General features: G+C 49.6%; 1 protein-coding gene across 1 annotated transcript in view; it reads left to right on the top strand.

Annotated features, from left to right (window-relative positions):
- The window catches only part of Ror2 (receptor tyrosine kinase like orphan receptor 2), a 29,806-nt gene extending 24,876 nt beyond the window's left edge, over positions 1-4,930 (top strand). The window contains exons 7-8 of the mRNA XM_051171374.1: positions 1,434-1,636; positions 3,145-4,930. Of these exons, the coding sequence (XP_051027331.1) occupies positions 1,434-1,636; positions 3,145-4,593 (1,652 nt within the window). The 3' untranslated portion in view covers positions 4,594-4,930. The remainder of the gene's footprint in view (positions 1-1,433; positions 1,637-3,144) is intronic.
- Positions 4,931-15,066: the final 10,136 nt, after the last annotated feature.

The raw sequence follows: 15,066 nt of genomic DNA, 5'->3' as shown, positions 1-15,066 counted from the left end.
CTCAGCTGTATTCAGTAAAGGTTCCCCAGGCCAGGGAATGGACTTCCCACATCAGTTAGCATAATCAAAATAGCCTTAATGCAGGCCAGTGGTTGTTCTCAACCTTCCTGCTGCTGCTGCTACCCATTAACACAGTTCCTCCTACTGTAATGACCCCCCCCCACACACACACCATAAAAAACATTTTCCTTGCTGTTCCATAACTGTAATTTTGCTACTGCTATGAATTGTAATGTAATTACCTGTGTCCTGCGATGGTCTTTGGTGACCCCCCGTGAAAGGTCATTCAGTCCTCAAAGGGGTCACGCCCCACAGGTTGAGAACCATCACTGATGTAGATAATCCCTCACAGGTGTTCCTGGAGGCTTGAGCTTGCAACCTAGGTGTGTGTTTTGGCAGTGCAAACCATCACATCCACCCTAAATGTAAAAAAAGAACCGGAGTCTGGCCTCTCTGTCCCAGCTCCCCTGACTTCTGGAACAATTGTTCTGGGATCCTTTCTGGGGACAGACGTTGCTGCTGGGGACAGAGAAGTGTGTTTGTTGCCTGTGGTTTCGTTTTATTGTCTGTCAGTTACTTCAGAAGGCCAGGTGACAAGAGTGGGTTTGGGGACATGGTGATGCCAAGGTAGCATCAGAGCATACACTGGGGACTGAGTCTTCTCCTTCAGATACCACAGTCACTGAGAGGGGCTTGTCTTGCTTTCTCATTAAAGAGTATCCAAATCTAGTGTCCTTATTTGCAGGGCCCAGGGGGATGATGGAGAAACGCCATGATCCCCTGGGCCCTCTAGGGAGCCCACCTCACATGTTTGTAAGGGCAGAGGGGCCGTGAGCCTTAATTTCGTAAATCACACCAGCTACTCTTGAAGCTCCGTGGCTTCAGTTAGAGAGGTGCATGGGGGCGAGAAGCCGTCCGGGGACAGGCAGTTTTCTGCCATGCTTGCCCAGTGCTTGCCAGTCCCCGCCCACCTAACCCTTCTTGCTAGTGTCTTTCCTCCTGTCTCCTTGTGTGCCCCTCTGCACCTTCTTGGAAGTTCTTTATGTGGAAACGAAGCTTAGCTGTTCCTTGAGAAGAGTGAAAGGAATGTCAGATGGTCTCTGTTGGCTGGCCCAAATCATCTGTTAAGAATTCTTTGCCCCACATGTGCATATTCTAATGAGTACAAGTTCTTGGGACACTTACTTGTACTCTGTATTATCCTGAAAACTGTTGTTATTTATTACACAAATTAAAAAGTTAACACATGGGAAAGGTTATCAAGGACACTTTGCTGAGGAGCCCTGGGTGAAAATGAAAGAGTAGAAGAGGGGACCAGCCAGCCATACTTGAATCCTTTACCTGGTGGAGGAGGGAGGGACGGGGTGGAAAGCTGAGAAATGAAAAGCGAGTGTCTTCCGAAAGCTCATGGAATCCCCCTCTGTGGTTCCCAGGTCCCCGAGATGGCAGCAAGATGGGGATTCTGTACATCCTAGTCCCCAGCATCGCCATACCCCTGGTCATCGCCTGCCTTTTCTTCCTTGTCTGCATGTGCCGCAACAAACAGAAGGCCTCGGCCTCTACCCCACAGCGCCGGCAGCTGATGGCCTCACCCAGCCAGGACATGGAGATGCCACTTATCAGCCAGCACAAACAGGTCCTCCAGCCCATACCCCAACAAGGCAGCTCTGAGAGGGCCCAGCTCGGGACTGGGTATCGACCAAATCCTCCTGGGAGGGTCCTAAGAGGGCAGCTCTGAGAGGGCTGAGTTTAAGCATGAGGTGTCAGCCCACATAGGCCCTCTTGTGTGCCCTAGACTGAGTTCAGGGATGGGGAACCCGAGACAGCAGACTCTGGATTTCCTCCACACCTTGAGCTGAGGAGCCCTGGGTTAAAATAAAACAGAAGTGGCGGGGTGGGGGATGGGGCGGGTAACAACAGCCAGCTGCACTTGAATACTTGACCTGGTGGTGGGAGGGGTGGAGGTGGGTAACCTGGAGTGAAAAGGGGAGCATAGCATCTGCAGCTGCTTAAGTAGACTGGTTGTACGTACGTGTGTGTGTGTGTGTGTCTGTGTGTGCGTCTGTGTCCGTAGGATTCAAACCTGAGGCCCTGGCCCTCTCTCCCCTCCACCTGTCCCAGGGCCTGCTCTGCACTGAAAAGGAGAGTTCGCACTGTGCCTTTGAGGATTAGCATGCGCTTTTGAGAGAGTATGGGGCCTTTTCCTCTTGTTTTATTTCTCGGGGAAAGATTGCCAGCCCTTTAATCAGAAGGGGCAGTAAAGGTTTGTGACTGGTCGCACCCACTTTTAAATGTTCCAGATGCCAGGGAAATGAATGGAGACACTGAAATATGACAGGTGACAGCCTGTCAGCAGCCCTCCTATAGTTAGACTTAGCTCATGGCTGCCTTTGAGAGCAGTGTTCTCACTCAGTGACTTTGAAGATTCTTGGGGTGCTGGAGACAGAGCTAGCTCACTCAGCTCTTCAGTGAAGAATTCCTGCATGCCTGCCATGGGTGGGATTGGCTTTTGAGGAAGACATAGGCCCTCAGTGGGAGTGTGCAGGTGCACAAGGCATGGAGTCTACAGATAGCCCACCCAGAAGGATTAGGCAGGGTCCGTCCGCGTCACTGGGTGTTTCTTCTATCCAGAGAATATCAGACTGGTCATCTAGTGCAGAGCAAAGGCCTGAGACTGTCATAGAGGGAGGCTCTGTAAAGCACGGTGCTAGACTCTAAAATGAACAAACTCCAACCAGCAGAAAGTTAAGAGAAGGGCACCGTGGGCCCATGGGAAAAACAGAGCACGGCTTTGGTGTGGGGCATGCTGGGAAAGGTGTGGCGGACACCTCTCTAGGGTACCTGGATGACTCTAGAAAACTGGGCTACAGGCTCAGGTGTGAGTGTGACTAGATATGTGAGTGCATGCTGGTGGGCGCAGAGCTATGCTCACATTTTGGAGAGACCTAACAGGGTGAAGACTCTGGAGGGTTTCAGATGGGGTAGCGTCATGGCATTGGAGCTATAGTTAGGGCATTAAGAGGGCTGTGGGGCAGGCCAAGCCCAGGACAGGCAGGACCAGCAAGGCCATGCCAGCAATGGTGGTCATAGCCCCTCTTCTTTGATACTACCTTGACAATTGTGTTTGGCTTTTCTTCTTGGCAGGCCAAACTCAAAGAGATCAGCTTGTCCACAGTGAGGTTCATGGAGGAGCTTGGTGAGGACCGGTTCGGTAAGGTCTACAAAGGCCACCTGTTCGGCCCCGCCCCAGGAGAACCAACCCAGGCGGTGGCCATCAAGACGCTGAAAGACAAGGCCGAGGGGCCCCTGCGTGAAGAATTCCGGCAGGAGGCCATGCTGCGGGCGCGGCTGCAGCACCCCAACATCGTCTGCCTACTAGGCGTGGTGACCAAGGACCAGCCCCTGAGCATGATCTTCACCTACTGCTCACACGGCGACCTCCATGAGTTCCTGGTCATGCGCTCGCCGCACTCTGACGTGGGCAGCACGGACGACGACCGCACGGTGAAGTCAGCCCTGGAGCCCCCCGACTTCGTGCACGTGGTGGCGCAGATCGCTGCGGGGATGGAGTTTCTGTCCAGCCACCACGTGGTCCACAAGGACCTGGCCACGCGCAACGTGCTGGTATACGACAAGCTGAGCGTGAGGATCTCAGACTTGGGCCTCTTCCGTGAGGTATATTCTGCAGATTACTACAAACTCATGGGCAATTCGCTGCTGCCCATCCGCTGGATGTCCCCCGAGGCCATCATGTACGGCAAGTTCTCCATCGACTCTGACATCTGGTCCTATGGCGTGGTCCTCTGGGAGGTCTTCAGCTATGGCCTGCAGCCCTACTGTGGGTACTCCAACCAGGACGTGGTGGAGATGATCCGGAGCCGGCAGGTGCTGCCCTGCCCAGATGACTGTCCCGCCTGGGTCTACGCCCTCATGATTGAATGCTGGAACGAGTTCCCCAGCCGGAGGCCCCGATTTAAGGACATCCACAGCCGGCTCCGGGCCTGGGGCAACCTATCCAACTACAATAGCTCAGCACAGACCTCGGGAGCCAGCAACACCACACAGACCAGCTCCCTGAGCACCAGCCCTGTAAGCAATGTGAGCAATGCCCGCTACATGGCGCCCAAGCAGAAGGCTCAGCCCTTCCCGCAGCCTCAGTTCATTCCCATGAAGGGTCAGATCAGACCCTTGGTGCCCCCGGCACAGCTATACATCCCAGTCAATGGCTACCAGCCAGTACCAGCCTATGGGGCCTACCTGCCCAACTTCTACCCAGTCCAAATCCCCATGCAGATGGCCCCGCAGCAGGTGCCCCCTCAGATGGTTCCCAAGCCGAGCTCGCACCACAGTGGCAGCGGCTCCACCAGCACTGGCTATGTCACTACGGCGCCCTCTAACACATCTGTGGCGGACCGGGCAGCCCTGCTCTCAGAAGGCACTGAGGATGCACAAAACATCCCAGAAGATGTGGCCCAGAGTCCGGTGCAGGAAGCAGAGGAGGAGGAAGAGGAGGGTTCCGTCCCAGAGACTGAGCTCTTGGGAGACAATGACACTCTCCAGGTGAACGAGGCTCATGTCCAGCTCGAAGCCTGAGGAGTACTCAGGGCCTGGAGCACTAGGATAAAGGTCCCTGATGTGACCAAATGGGGACCTCAGTGGCTCTGAGAAGTCACAAACAGCGGCCTGTCACCAGAGCCCAGCGACTGGCAGGCTGGTTTGAGTCTGCCCGCCTGAGACTGTGAGAAATCCTACACTATCTCCTGCACTCTGTGCCCTTAAAACTGCCACCGCAGTGCCCTGGCTTGGCTGGAGAGCATCTTAGACAGCAGTCTAACCTCGGCAGGGTCCCAGCAGCGTGACCTCCTGAGAAACGGGACAGGGAGACCCCACCACCACCTGCTTTATCCTAAAGCCCAGGGATAGTGAGCTAAGATGTGCAAAGCAATGGACTACATCTTCACTCCCTGTCTATGGGCCGAGGATTCAGAAACCCCCAAGGGTGGGGGACAGGGGGTGGGGGAACATGGCTGCAAAAGGGCAGCAGAACTGAGATGCCTGTAAGCCCCCTCCTGGCTGAGGGTGGAGAACGGTCTTTTCTGCTGCCCCCTGCTGATCATGTACCTTTTTTTTTAACAGCCAAAGGCCAGCGGAAGCAGGATGCTGCCACCTGCTGGGCTCCAAGGGTAGAGTTGATTCTGAACAATTGGGAGTGCCTTGTTTTAAAGAAGAAAAAAAATGTGCCTTTACAGAAATCAGCACGGTTTCGTATTTTTGTGAAGGGTTTTAATTATACTGCATATGTATTTTGCCTACTTTTCTGGAATTCAAGGGAAAATGTTTCCTGGATTTAGAATGTTCAAAAGGAAGCAACATTGTACAGAAAACAGTATTGTTAATTTTTTTTTTTTTTTTAAAGAATCATGTGCTGACCTTAAATGTAATTTATATGGTTTTCTGTGTGCCGTTTTCATGGAAGTATTTTGGTCCTAAATAATGATTTAGTAATTTAACTGTGTGTATAATCTCTGGGATGTCATCACGTTGGGCTTGTGTCTGGCTTCATTCTGCCACACATGAGTGAGGTCCTTTCTTCCAGAGTTCCTGCTTCACATGGGCCACGGGCAGGCTGCCTGCCGGGCACATGTTGTCAGTTCCTTTTGTAGGCCTCGTGCCTGGCATACCCAATAAATGAATTTTTGCTTGGCATTGCTGCCGGTTGGAAGGACATTTGGTTGAGGCAGGCACCTGCCGGATGAGGGAACACTTGAGAGCGGTTTGGGCTGAGTGGTCAGTGGATTTGCAGTTTTGCTCGGACCAGCAGCTCCATAGGATGAAGCAAGAGTATAGGCAGATGGCAGAGATGACTTCCCACTGGGCTCAATTTTCTTAACCAATATGTTTTATTAAGAACTTAATGACCGAGCATATGTCACTTATAACCCAACTAACCAAAACAATAGGAAATGAGGATTAATAGACACAATAACAAAACCGTAAGGATATCAGTTCCGAGGAACGATTCTCTTGGCACAGTCAGCAGGATTTCTTCTGCTGGAACCTAGAGTAACCAGAACCCAGAACCTCAGCAGGAGCTGTAGTCCCGAAGCCTTCCCTCTAGCCGTTCTCTCTAAGAGCGTCTCGAAGTGCAGTGATGAACAGCCACACCTATCCAAGTCTCCAAAAAGCCCCGCCTCCAGTTCTGGGCTCATTTATATATCTCCTCCCAGAGTCAGTTCATGGGATCTTTTCAGCTGGCAACAATCAAGAGCCCGCATGAGGTGGTCGGTCTTCTAGTGGATTAACCTCACCTGTTTTCTTACAAGACCGTTCTGATCCCACACTTGGGATCCTAAAAAACAGGTTTATCTCACCATTTTTCTTCAATTTGAATTGCTCTGTGTGTGTGTGTGTGTGTGTGTGTGTGTGTGTGTGTGTGTGTACACACTATGCATGGGTAGAGTTGAGATAGCTCCTACAATGCAGGCCCTAGGGCTTAAACGCAGGCCATCAGGCTTGGTGGTAAGTACCTTAACCTGCTGAGCCATCTTGCCAGCTCCCACTGCCTTTTTTTTCTTTTCTAAATCCCTCTCTCCCCACCTGCATTTCACACGTGCTAAGCCAGGTCACCGCCATTATATCCACTTACTCTATCTTAGATTGCCATGTTAGCCCAGATACACAATGCACACTGATCAGATCCAGCCTTCCGTTGGCCACCCACACTGGGCTCTGGGACTCGCTCTTCTACACTGGGGATGGCTTTTCTTCAGTACTTTTCAGTTACAGCCCCAAGTGCACAATCAGTGCAGGTGAAGGTGGCCTTGGGTCTCTAGTGTGACACCTCTGGGAGTTCTAGGGCCTGGAGCACTACCCTCCAGGGCTCTTGAGAAGGGTGAGGCACAGGAGGGGTATGGGCGTGAGACTTCTTCACTGCCCAAGGCTGCCTGTGTCCCTGCTCCATTTATAGGATGGCTGCCTGGGCCAAGGCCATAGAGGATCTGGTCTCAGGGCACTGAGACATAGCGATGGCCTGGGCTGAATCCTGGACACAGACACCAGACAACCCCTGTGCCCAAGCCAAGGGCCCCTTGTTTTGCTGGGGCCTGGAGCTATGCCTTTGCTCTGGTTCCCTTCCTCACAGCCCACTGCGTTTCAGAGAGCTTCTGTGACAACACCGTCTTCTGCCTCCATGCACCCAGCATGACTAGGTGCTGCTGGCCCAGAATGCATTTCTAGCAGGGGTTCCAGATGCCTCTGTTGCTGCTCAAGGGATGGCACGCTGCGATCCACTAAGGTAGAGAACTGTTGGCCTCTTCAGACTCATCTTCAGGGCCCATTCCTCCCCAGTGTCCTTCGCTGCATAAATTCAAACTTAAAGTGATTCACATTACGAGCCCTACAGAGGCTCCAGAACCGCCCAGCCATTTTTGTGGGAAAGAACTGGCTTAGGCAGAAATGACTGTGTAGCAGCAAGCCCTCTGCCGTGGGATAGAGGCCCCACATGCTAGGTCATAGAACTTGGCCTTGCCCAGCCCCTTCTATCTTCCCAACTTTCTAGTCTCTCGACTGAACAGGCAGTACCAAGGGCAGAGGTTATGGCTGAGGATGTCATAACAAAAGACAACTGCAAAAAGAAGAGCTCAGGGTTACTTGATTAGAAGTGGGTTGCCCACAGGAACCTTTACAAATGAATGGCCAGCAGGCTTTTGTATGTTTGTTTGGTTTTTGTTTTTCTTTTTTGTTTTTGTGGTGTGTGGACAGGTGTGTAGAAGTGAGAGTACACAGAGGTGTGTGGGAGGCTGGGGTCAGCAAGCTCATCCTATCCAGGTTCACAGAGGTGTGTGGGAGGCTGGGGTCAGCAAGCCTATCCCGTCCAGCTTCTCCTGGCATTCCAAAACAAGCACATCCACTTTTCCTGGTACAGAGTGGTACCCTCTGGAACAAGGACCTCATGCTGAGCTCCAGAGGCGTCCAGAGCATTCTTTGGTGGCTGGGCCATGGGAGGTGGGCATGGTGGGGAGGAAGGAGAAGCCAGGGTACCCTGCTGGAATATCAAGTGCTGACTCCCAGCCCTATCTTCCCCTCACTCTGCTGCCCCAGCACAGGACTGCTAACCCCACCCAGGCACCGTGAACTGTAATGTGCGTTCCCATGTCAGGGTGGATGCTTCTCTGGGCAAGGGAAGACTGGGCTGTGGATGAGGAATCAGCTCCAGGGCCCCTCAGCCAGGTGGTCAGGATGTCTGGGGTGGGTATTGATGGGTGTGGAGTTGACTCTGGAGGGGCACCGACATCTCCTGAAAGAGGAACTTCGTCTCCTCGCTTAACATGCACACCTGGGGTTTAACTTTTCTGTGGACACTCGACGGTGAAAATGGAAAATAGCCGCCAGGTACTAACGGTTGCCACTGCCAGTGCCTTGGACCCAGAAGCAGAGGTTCTACAGAAATGTTGAGAGGTATTTCTGTTGCAGCAGGGGGTGCAGGGTGGAGGATCTTTTGGGGGATTTCAAGACGGTTAAATATAAAATGCTCGTTTCTCCCTCATTCTATTCATAACCCGAGGTGAAAGTTGAGGAAAGCTGCTAGCCTTTGAAAGTTTCGGCGGTTGGGCAATAATGGTTTGGTTGGAATGTTCTAGAACCATGGACTGTAGAGATAGGTCACTCAGTCCAGCAGAAGCCACCGGTGGGTACCCACAAGCGTCGTGCTTTCACAAGGACAGAACAGCACCTGCATGGAACTGAACTCCAAATGAGCCTCGCAGAGCCCTGAGTGCTGCTTACACACCTTACATTCCTCAATGAACCACCATGTTGTGGCAGTCTGTCCAAGCACGGCATGTTTTTCTGTACTGATGCAAGATGTGTGACCACAGTACTACACGGTGTCACCTGCCTGGGCCCATCTCTTGTTCTCTCTGAGACACCGCCTCAGCCTCGTATTAGATAATAGCTCGCCAAATGCTGCAGTGCTGGTGGTATCAGGGACGGTTAGTAGCTTCACAACAGTGTTCCAAGCAAACCTTATGGAAAGTATCAGTTCCTTGTGAGTGCAAATAAGAACTCATATTTAACATTTAAGATCCCTTTGAAGCCAGTGACAAGGAGGCTGAGGTGGAAAGATTGCCCGAAGCCATGGCATTTGAGACCAGGATGGGCAAACTACGGAGACCAACATCTCAATACACAAAATATTTTTGAGATGAATTTTTTTTAATGGGGATGGGGTTCCTGTCAAGGCCAGTGACTTACCATTGATGTGTCTCTGCTTCCAGTCACAACTAGACCCTGTGCGCTTTCTAAGGCTCACCACCACCTCACCCACTTCCTCCTCTTATCAGTGGCTGACGTTACTGAGTGAGTCCCCTAAAAGAGATGCTGGAAAGGAAATGGCAATGTTTTGCTTGGGGAGAAAAGTCTACGTTTTAGCATTAACTGATATTGCCTGCAAACAACCCGAACCTCGTTGCCAGGCATCAAAAGTCAGGCCAGGTGGGTCTGAATGCCACTGTATTTCCTTCTGCTCCTCCTCCTCCTCCTGTTCCTCCTGCTGCTGCTCCTCCTCTTCCTCCTCCTCTTCTTCGTTTTTTGGGTTTTGTTTGTTTTGTTTTTTTTTTTTCCTTTTGTTTTTGAGACAAGGTTTCTCTATATAGCTTTGGCTATCCTGGACTTGCTTAGTAAAACGAGATTGGCCTTGAACTCACAGCAATCTGCCTGCCTCTGCCTCTGCCTCCCAAATGCTCGGGAAATACATACCCTCATACTCACATTTGGTTGGGTTGTCTAGCCCACTGACAGCTCCCACTTTTACAAGCCAGAGCAATCCTAGGACTGTTCCCACAGCCTTAGAGGTCTGCTGGAGGCAGGTACAGGCTAAGCAACACTTTCTGGCAGCCCGAGGGAAGCCATCCCAGTGAGGAATGGATTAAGCCAACCAGGAGTCACCTCAGTCCCAGACCCATGGAGAAGAGTCACTGAGCAGTGAGAAGAAAAATGCAGAGTGGAATTTATGGAAAGTGACCACAAAAGAAGAATACGCATAAGAATATATCTACTATATGTACCCTTCCCCAGCACGGCTCAAGCCTGTCTGTTCTCTGTGACTGATTGATTGAGTTCAGTCAAGATTGACTGGGAACCTCCATGTATGGTGACTTGTAAATCTTCATGGAAGCACAGCATTTGGAAAGGAAATGGCATGCATAGAGAATCCAAAACAAGGGACACCTGTCTACTTCTCCACAGGCTCTGGCTGTCCATGCAGTGCCCCACCCCCACCCCCATTGCCCGTGTGTGTCATATCTGTACTGAATAGTCTTGTGAGTCATGTCCACCTCTGTCAGCAGCACCCTCTCCATCCTTGTTGCTTCATCTCTACAGACTGTGGACAAATTTCAGTGTTGAATGTTGGTTTTCTTTCTTAGGGCTGGCTGCGATGTGTCTTGAGACCTGTTCTGTGTGTCATCACTATTCTATGTAGGCTGGTCTTGAACTCTTAATCCTGTCTCCAGTTCTCAAGTGCTGGGATTGCCTGACTCTCCTGAGTTGTAAAAATTGTCCTCTCCTTAGCATGGTGGAGGCCACATCAGAGCTTCCTCGTTGGAGGAAAGCCACCCTAACCTACTAGGAATGCAGAACAATGGGATTTTATTGGTGCTCTGAATTGTGGGGGATGATCAAAGAAAGCGGGTCATGCCAGAAGGTAACCAGGCTCTGAGGCAGCAGAGAGGTCCAGCCTCAAAGAACCAAACCTCCAGCAGCCGGGCAGAAGGATATTTATTGGTTATCAGACAAGTTTTTTTTTTTTTTAAATAAAACAAGTTCCTCATCCAAAAGCTCCTAATCTAATCTATATGTTTTGTGAAGGAAAACATTGCACCCTGCAACTTTAATCCTTACTGTACACATTTTGGTTTGCGGTACTCAGTAATGTAAGATGCCCCAGAACTGCCAGGACCGTCTTGTGACCAAAGTCACAACTTTGGAAAAACAACTCTGTAGATAACAGAAAACAGTTTTGTTTTGTTTTGTTTTTACAGTGATTTCTTCAAGGTCAAAGTACTGTTAGAAACAACTATTCATTCTGATGCTTACCCAAGATGCAGTGAAAAACAAACTATTTCGTTCTAATGTTTACCCTAGCTATAATGGCTCTACTAGAATTCCACTACGGGGATTTTGTTAAGGAAAAAGCCTAACTCAAATTAGGCTCCAGAACACAAGAGACTGACTTACAGTTTGCCTGGAATATCTGCTACCACCCTGTCCTTTACTGTCCGCTCCCATTCGGAGCTTGCTGGACAAAGCTCTTCCTCTTGATCATGCAGAGGTGGACTCACTCACCCAGGCTCTGGATTGGCCAGTGCAGGGTGGGAGGAGCCAGGTGCTCTGCCTCATGGAGACCCACTAACAGCGGTAGGGTTAGCTAACCAAGGGGTACTTGTCACATCATTTAGCAAGTGGTGCTGGGCTCCAGAATAGGATCTTCTCATGTTCAGGACTTGTCATCCTCCATGCGTGGAGCCACCACCAACTGTTCATCTTTTAACAAATTTACTGTGCTGTAGTTTACTTCTAACCCTCACCCATTGTTAATGCACTGATCTTTGATTTTCAGAAAGTGTGCAAAGTGCATGCCCTTCACCACCATCTCATTTTAGACATGCTGGTCAGCTCACCTCCCGTCTTCTGAACATTTCCTGCCAATGGAATTCCAGGGAATGTGATATTTTGCTTCCATGTTCTTTCATTTAGCAATTTTGTTTCAAAGTAAATGCTGTCCGCATATCAGAAGTTCCTTTTTTTTTCTGCATAGTGTTCTGTGTTCTGGTGTGTGTGTGTGTGTGTGTGTGTGTGTGTGTGTGTGTGTGTGTGTGTGTGTACCTTTTCTATGTCTCGTCATCATTGGTGAGTGTGTTTTTCTAGTTTGGGGCTGGAGAGATGACTCAGTGGTTAAGAGCACTGGCTGCTCTTTCAGAGGACCCAGGTTCAGTGCCCAGAAGTGCCCAGTTCCAGAGGATGCGACTCCCTCTTCTGACCTCTGCAGCACTGTACACGGTGCACAGACATACTTGCAGACAAAACACCCATACACGTAAAAATAAACATATATATATATATATATATATATATATATATATATATATATATATATATATATTTTAACTTATGCTGCTGTGAACACTTGACCGTGTTCACAGCATGGGTGTAAGTTTCTGTTTGTCAAAAGATAAAATTATGACAAATTTAGTGTAGAGATCTACATTTCACTTCCATGTGAGCAGCAAAGCATTGTGTAACTTAGAATGAGTTTTCTGGTGAGCCAAGTGGAGGAATTTGGCTTCATAGGCAGAAAGGAGACTGAAGGCTTTGGGAATGGAACAGGAAAGGATTGCTTCCTCTCCAAGTCCCTCTCTGAGTGAAGATGGACGCAATGGGGTGAAGTCCCTGGCTTCTGGCTTGTTGCTGAATGAGGAGCTTTAGCAGCCAATCGGGTTGGGTTTGGTCTATGGGATCTCACAGCCAAACCAACCAACACCTGCAAGCTGAGATGTGTGTCTCAGGAAGACTTCCTGGTAGGGGTTGCTGAGCTGTCTATACATGAGTGCTTTTCATAAGAAGCTTCCAGACTACTTTCCATAGCAATGAAGAGCAGGTTTTTCACATCCTTTCTGGACTTTGTAGCCACCTTTTAAAACATGTGTAACCATCCTTGTGGGTACAGAGTGAAAGCCAGATACTTCAAAGACTTAGAGAGGCAGCTGGAGAGATGGCTCAGTGGTTAGGAGCACTTGTTGCTCTTTCAGAGGACCTGAGTTCCATTACCAGCTCGCACATCAGGCAGCTCACAGTCTCAGCACTACCCCTGACTCCAGTTCGGAGGGATCAGATACCCTCTTCTGAAAGCAACACACACACACACACACACACACACACACACACACACACACACACTACATCTTTATAAAAACTTAAGAGTTTATTTGGGCTTACGTTTCCAGAGTGATAGTTCGTAATGGTGGGAGAGGCATGGCAGCAGGCAGCTGGGGCAAGAAGCTGAGAGATCACATTTCCAGCTGCAAACAAGAAGTAGGGTGAGATCATAAACTCCTAAAGCCAGAGGCTGGAAAGATGGCTCAGAGGTTAAGCGCACTGGCTGGTCTCCCAGAGGTCCTGAGCTCAATTTCCAGCAACCACATGGTGGCTCACAACCATCTATATAATGTGATCTGATGACCTCTTCTGGTATGCAGCTATACATTCAAGCAGACCACTGTATACATAATAATAAATACATAAATCTTAAAAAAATAAACTCCTAAAGCCTACTTCTAGTGACCTACTTTCTCCAGTAAGGCTCCACCTCCTAAAGGTTTGTTAACTGTCTTAGTTACTTCTCAACTGCTGTGAAGAGACCCATGACCAAAGCAACTTATAAAAGAAAGCATTTAACTTGGGGAGGGGTAGGGGGTAAGGTTGCTTACAGTTTCAGAGGAGTAAGTAGCTCATTATCATCCTAAGTGCATTTGTTCAGGGTTGGTCTGGTGCTGCGTATTCTGATGCTGATTACTGGCCCCCCCCCAACACCAGAGGAGCACATTCTCACCGCACCTATCCTTGTTGTGTAAACCTTGCTCTACCTGTTTAAAGTTGATTGTTAATTTTAAAAAAATGCTGAAGCTTGGGACTTGGCAGAAGAGAGAGAGAGGCAGAGTTTGAGGTTCGCAGGCCTGGATCAGGGGAGCATGAGGCAGGGAGAGAGAAGAGACAGGGACAGGTGGAGGAAGAAGGAAGAAGAGGTTGAGATGGGTGGAGAGAAGCTCAAAGTCTGATCGGCATAGATGGAGGAAAGCAGCCCAGATGAACATTAGCAAGTGTTTAGGGACTGTGGATGGGAAGAAGCCCAGATGGGAAGGATTAAAGTAGATGGCCTGGGATGGGGCAGGGAAGTAGTAAGGATAGTTTGGAGGGTTGATATCTGCCCAGTCCCAGGTACAACGAGGCTATTCTAAAATTACAACAGGTGTCTGTGTCTCTAGCTGGTTTAGATAATACCACTGTAATAATTATACACTAATTTAATAACAAACAGTATTAGGTATATTTTAATTTAACACAGCAGTGCATATTCTAAAATCGATTTTATTTTATTGAGATTTCTTATATCTCTTTCTCCTTGTCCACCCCAATCCCTTCTATCACCCCAATCCTAGGTAAGAGAGAAAGAAGGTTATTGGGGAGAGGGGAGCCTGGTTCTCTTTAGCTGCTTCCTGCTGGTTGGATCTTTGGGCTAGCCCAATCATTGTTTCAGAGTGTCTCCATCTTCTCCTCAAACTGCATCAACAGCAGCCTTCTTCTTCTTCTTTCTCCGAGCCCACCTCTCTCCCAATCTTGCTCTCTGGGCTCTGTGATTTATTCTCTCTCAGAGTCCCCTGAATTAAAGTATCTGTAACTGGCAAAGATCAGGCCCTTCTCAGAGCCTGCATGAGGCAAATAGCTGCTGGGGACAATCTGAAGCAGCCCTGTATCCTACACTTGGGATTAAAACAAAAACATGTTTGTGTAACATAACTGAGATTTTAAAGACACCAATACTTCCACTATGGATTGTCATTATAGGAAGCATGGTGGCAGGCAGGTAAGCATGGTGCCGGAGAAACAGCTAAGAGCTCTACATCCTGACCCACCATCAGGAGGCAGAGAGAAATCATGTCTGGGCCTCGTGTGGACTTTGGAAACCTCAAACCCCACAGCCAGGGAGACAGCTCCTCCTAATCTTTCCAAAACAGTTCCACCAACTGGGGACCAAGCCTTCAACTATAAGAGTCTATGGGGACCATGCCTATCCAAACCACCACAATAGCTTTTCCTAGCAGCGCCACCAACTGGGGACCAAGTGTTCAAGGACACAAGCCTGTGACCTCTCCGCCGTGTAAAACCACTGGCTGGTGATGTAAATGTGAGGCCAGGGGCAGAGCTTGAGGTGCCTGCAAGGTTGAACTTGCAGGCTAATGGCCAGTAGACCCTGGTTGTCACTGAAGGGGCTGAAGACCTAGGGGTTTGAAA

This window comes from Acomys russatus, chromosome 3 (assembly GCF_903995435.1).
Source record: "Acomys russatus chromosome 3, mAcoRus1.1, whole genome shotgun sequence".
NCBI classification, from domain to species: Eukaryota; Metazoa; Chordata; class Mammalia; order Rodentia; family Muridae; genus Acomys; species Acomys russatus.
This window is presented reverse-complemented; position numbering and strand designations above follow the sequence as displayed.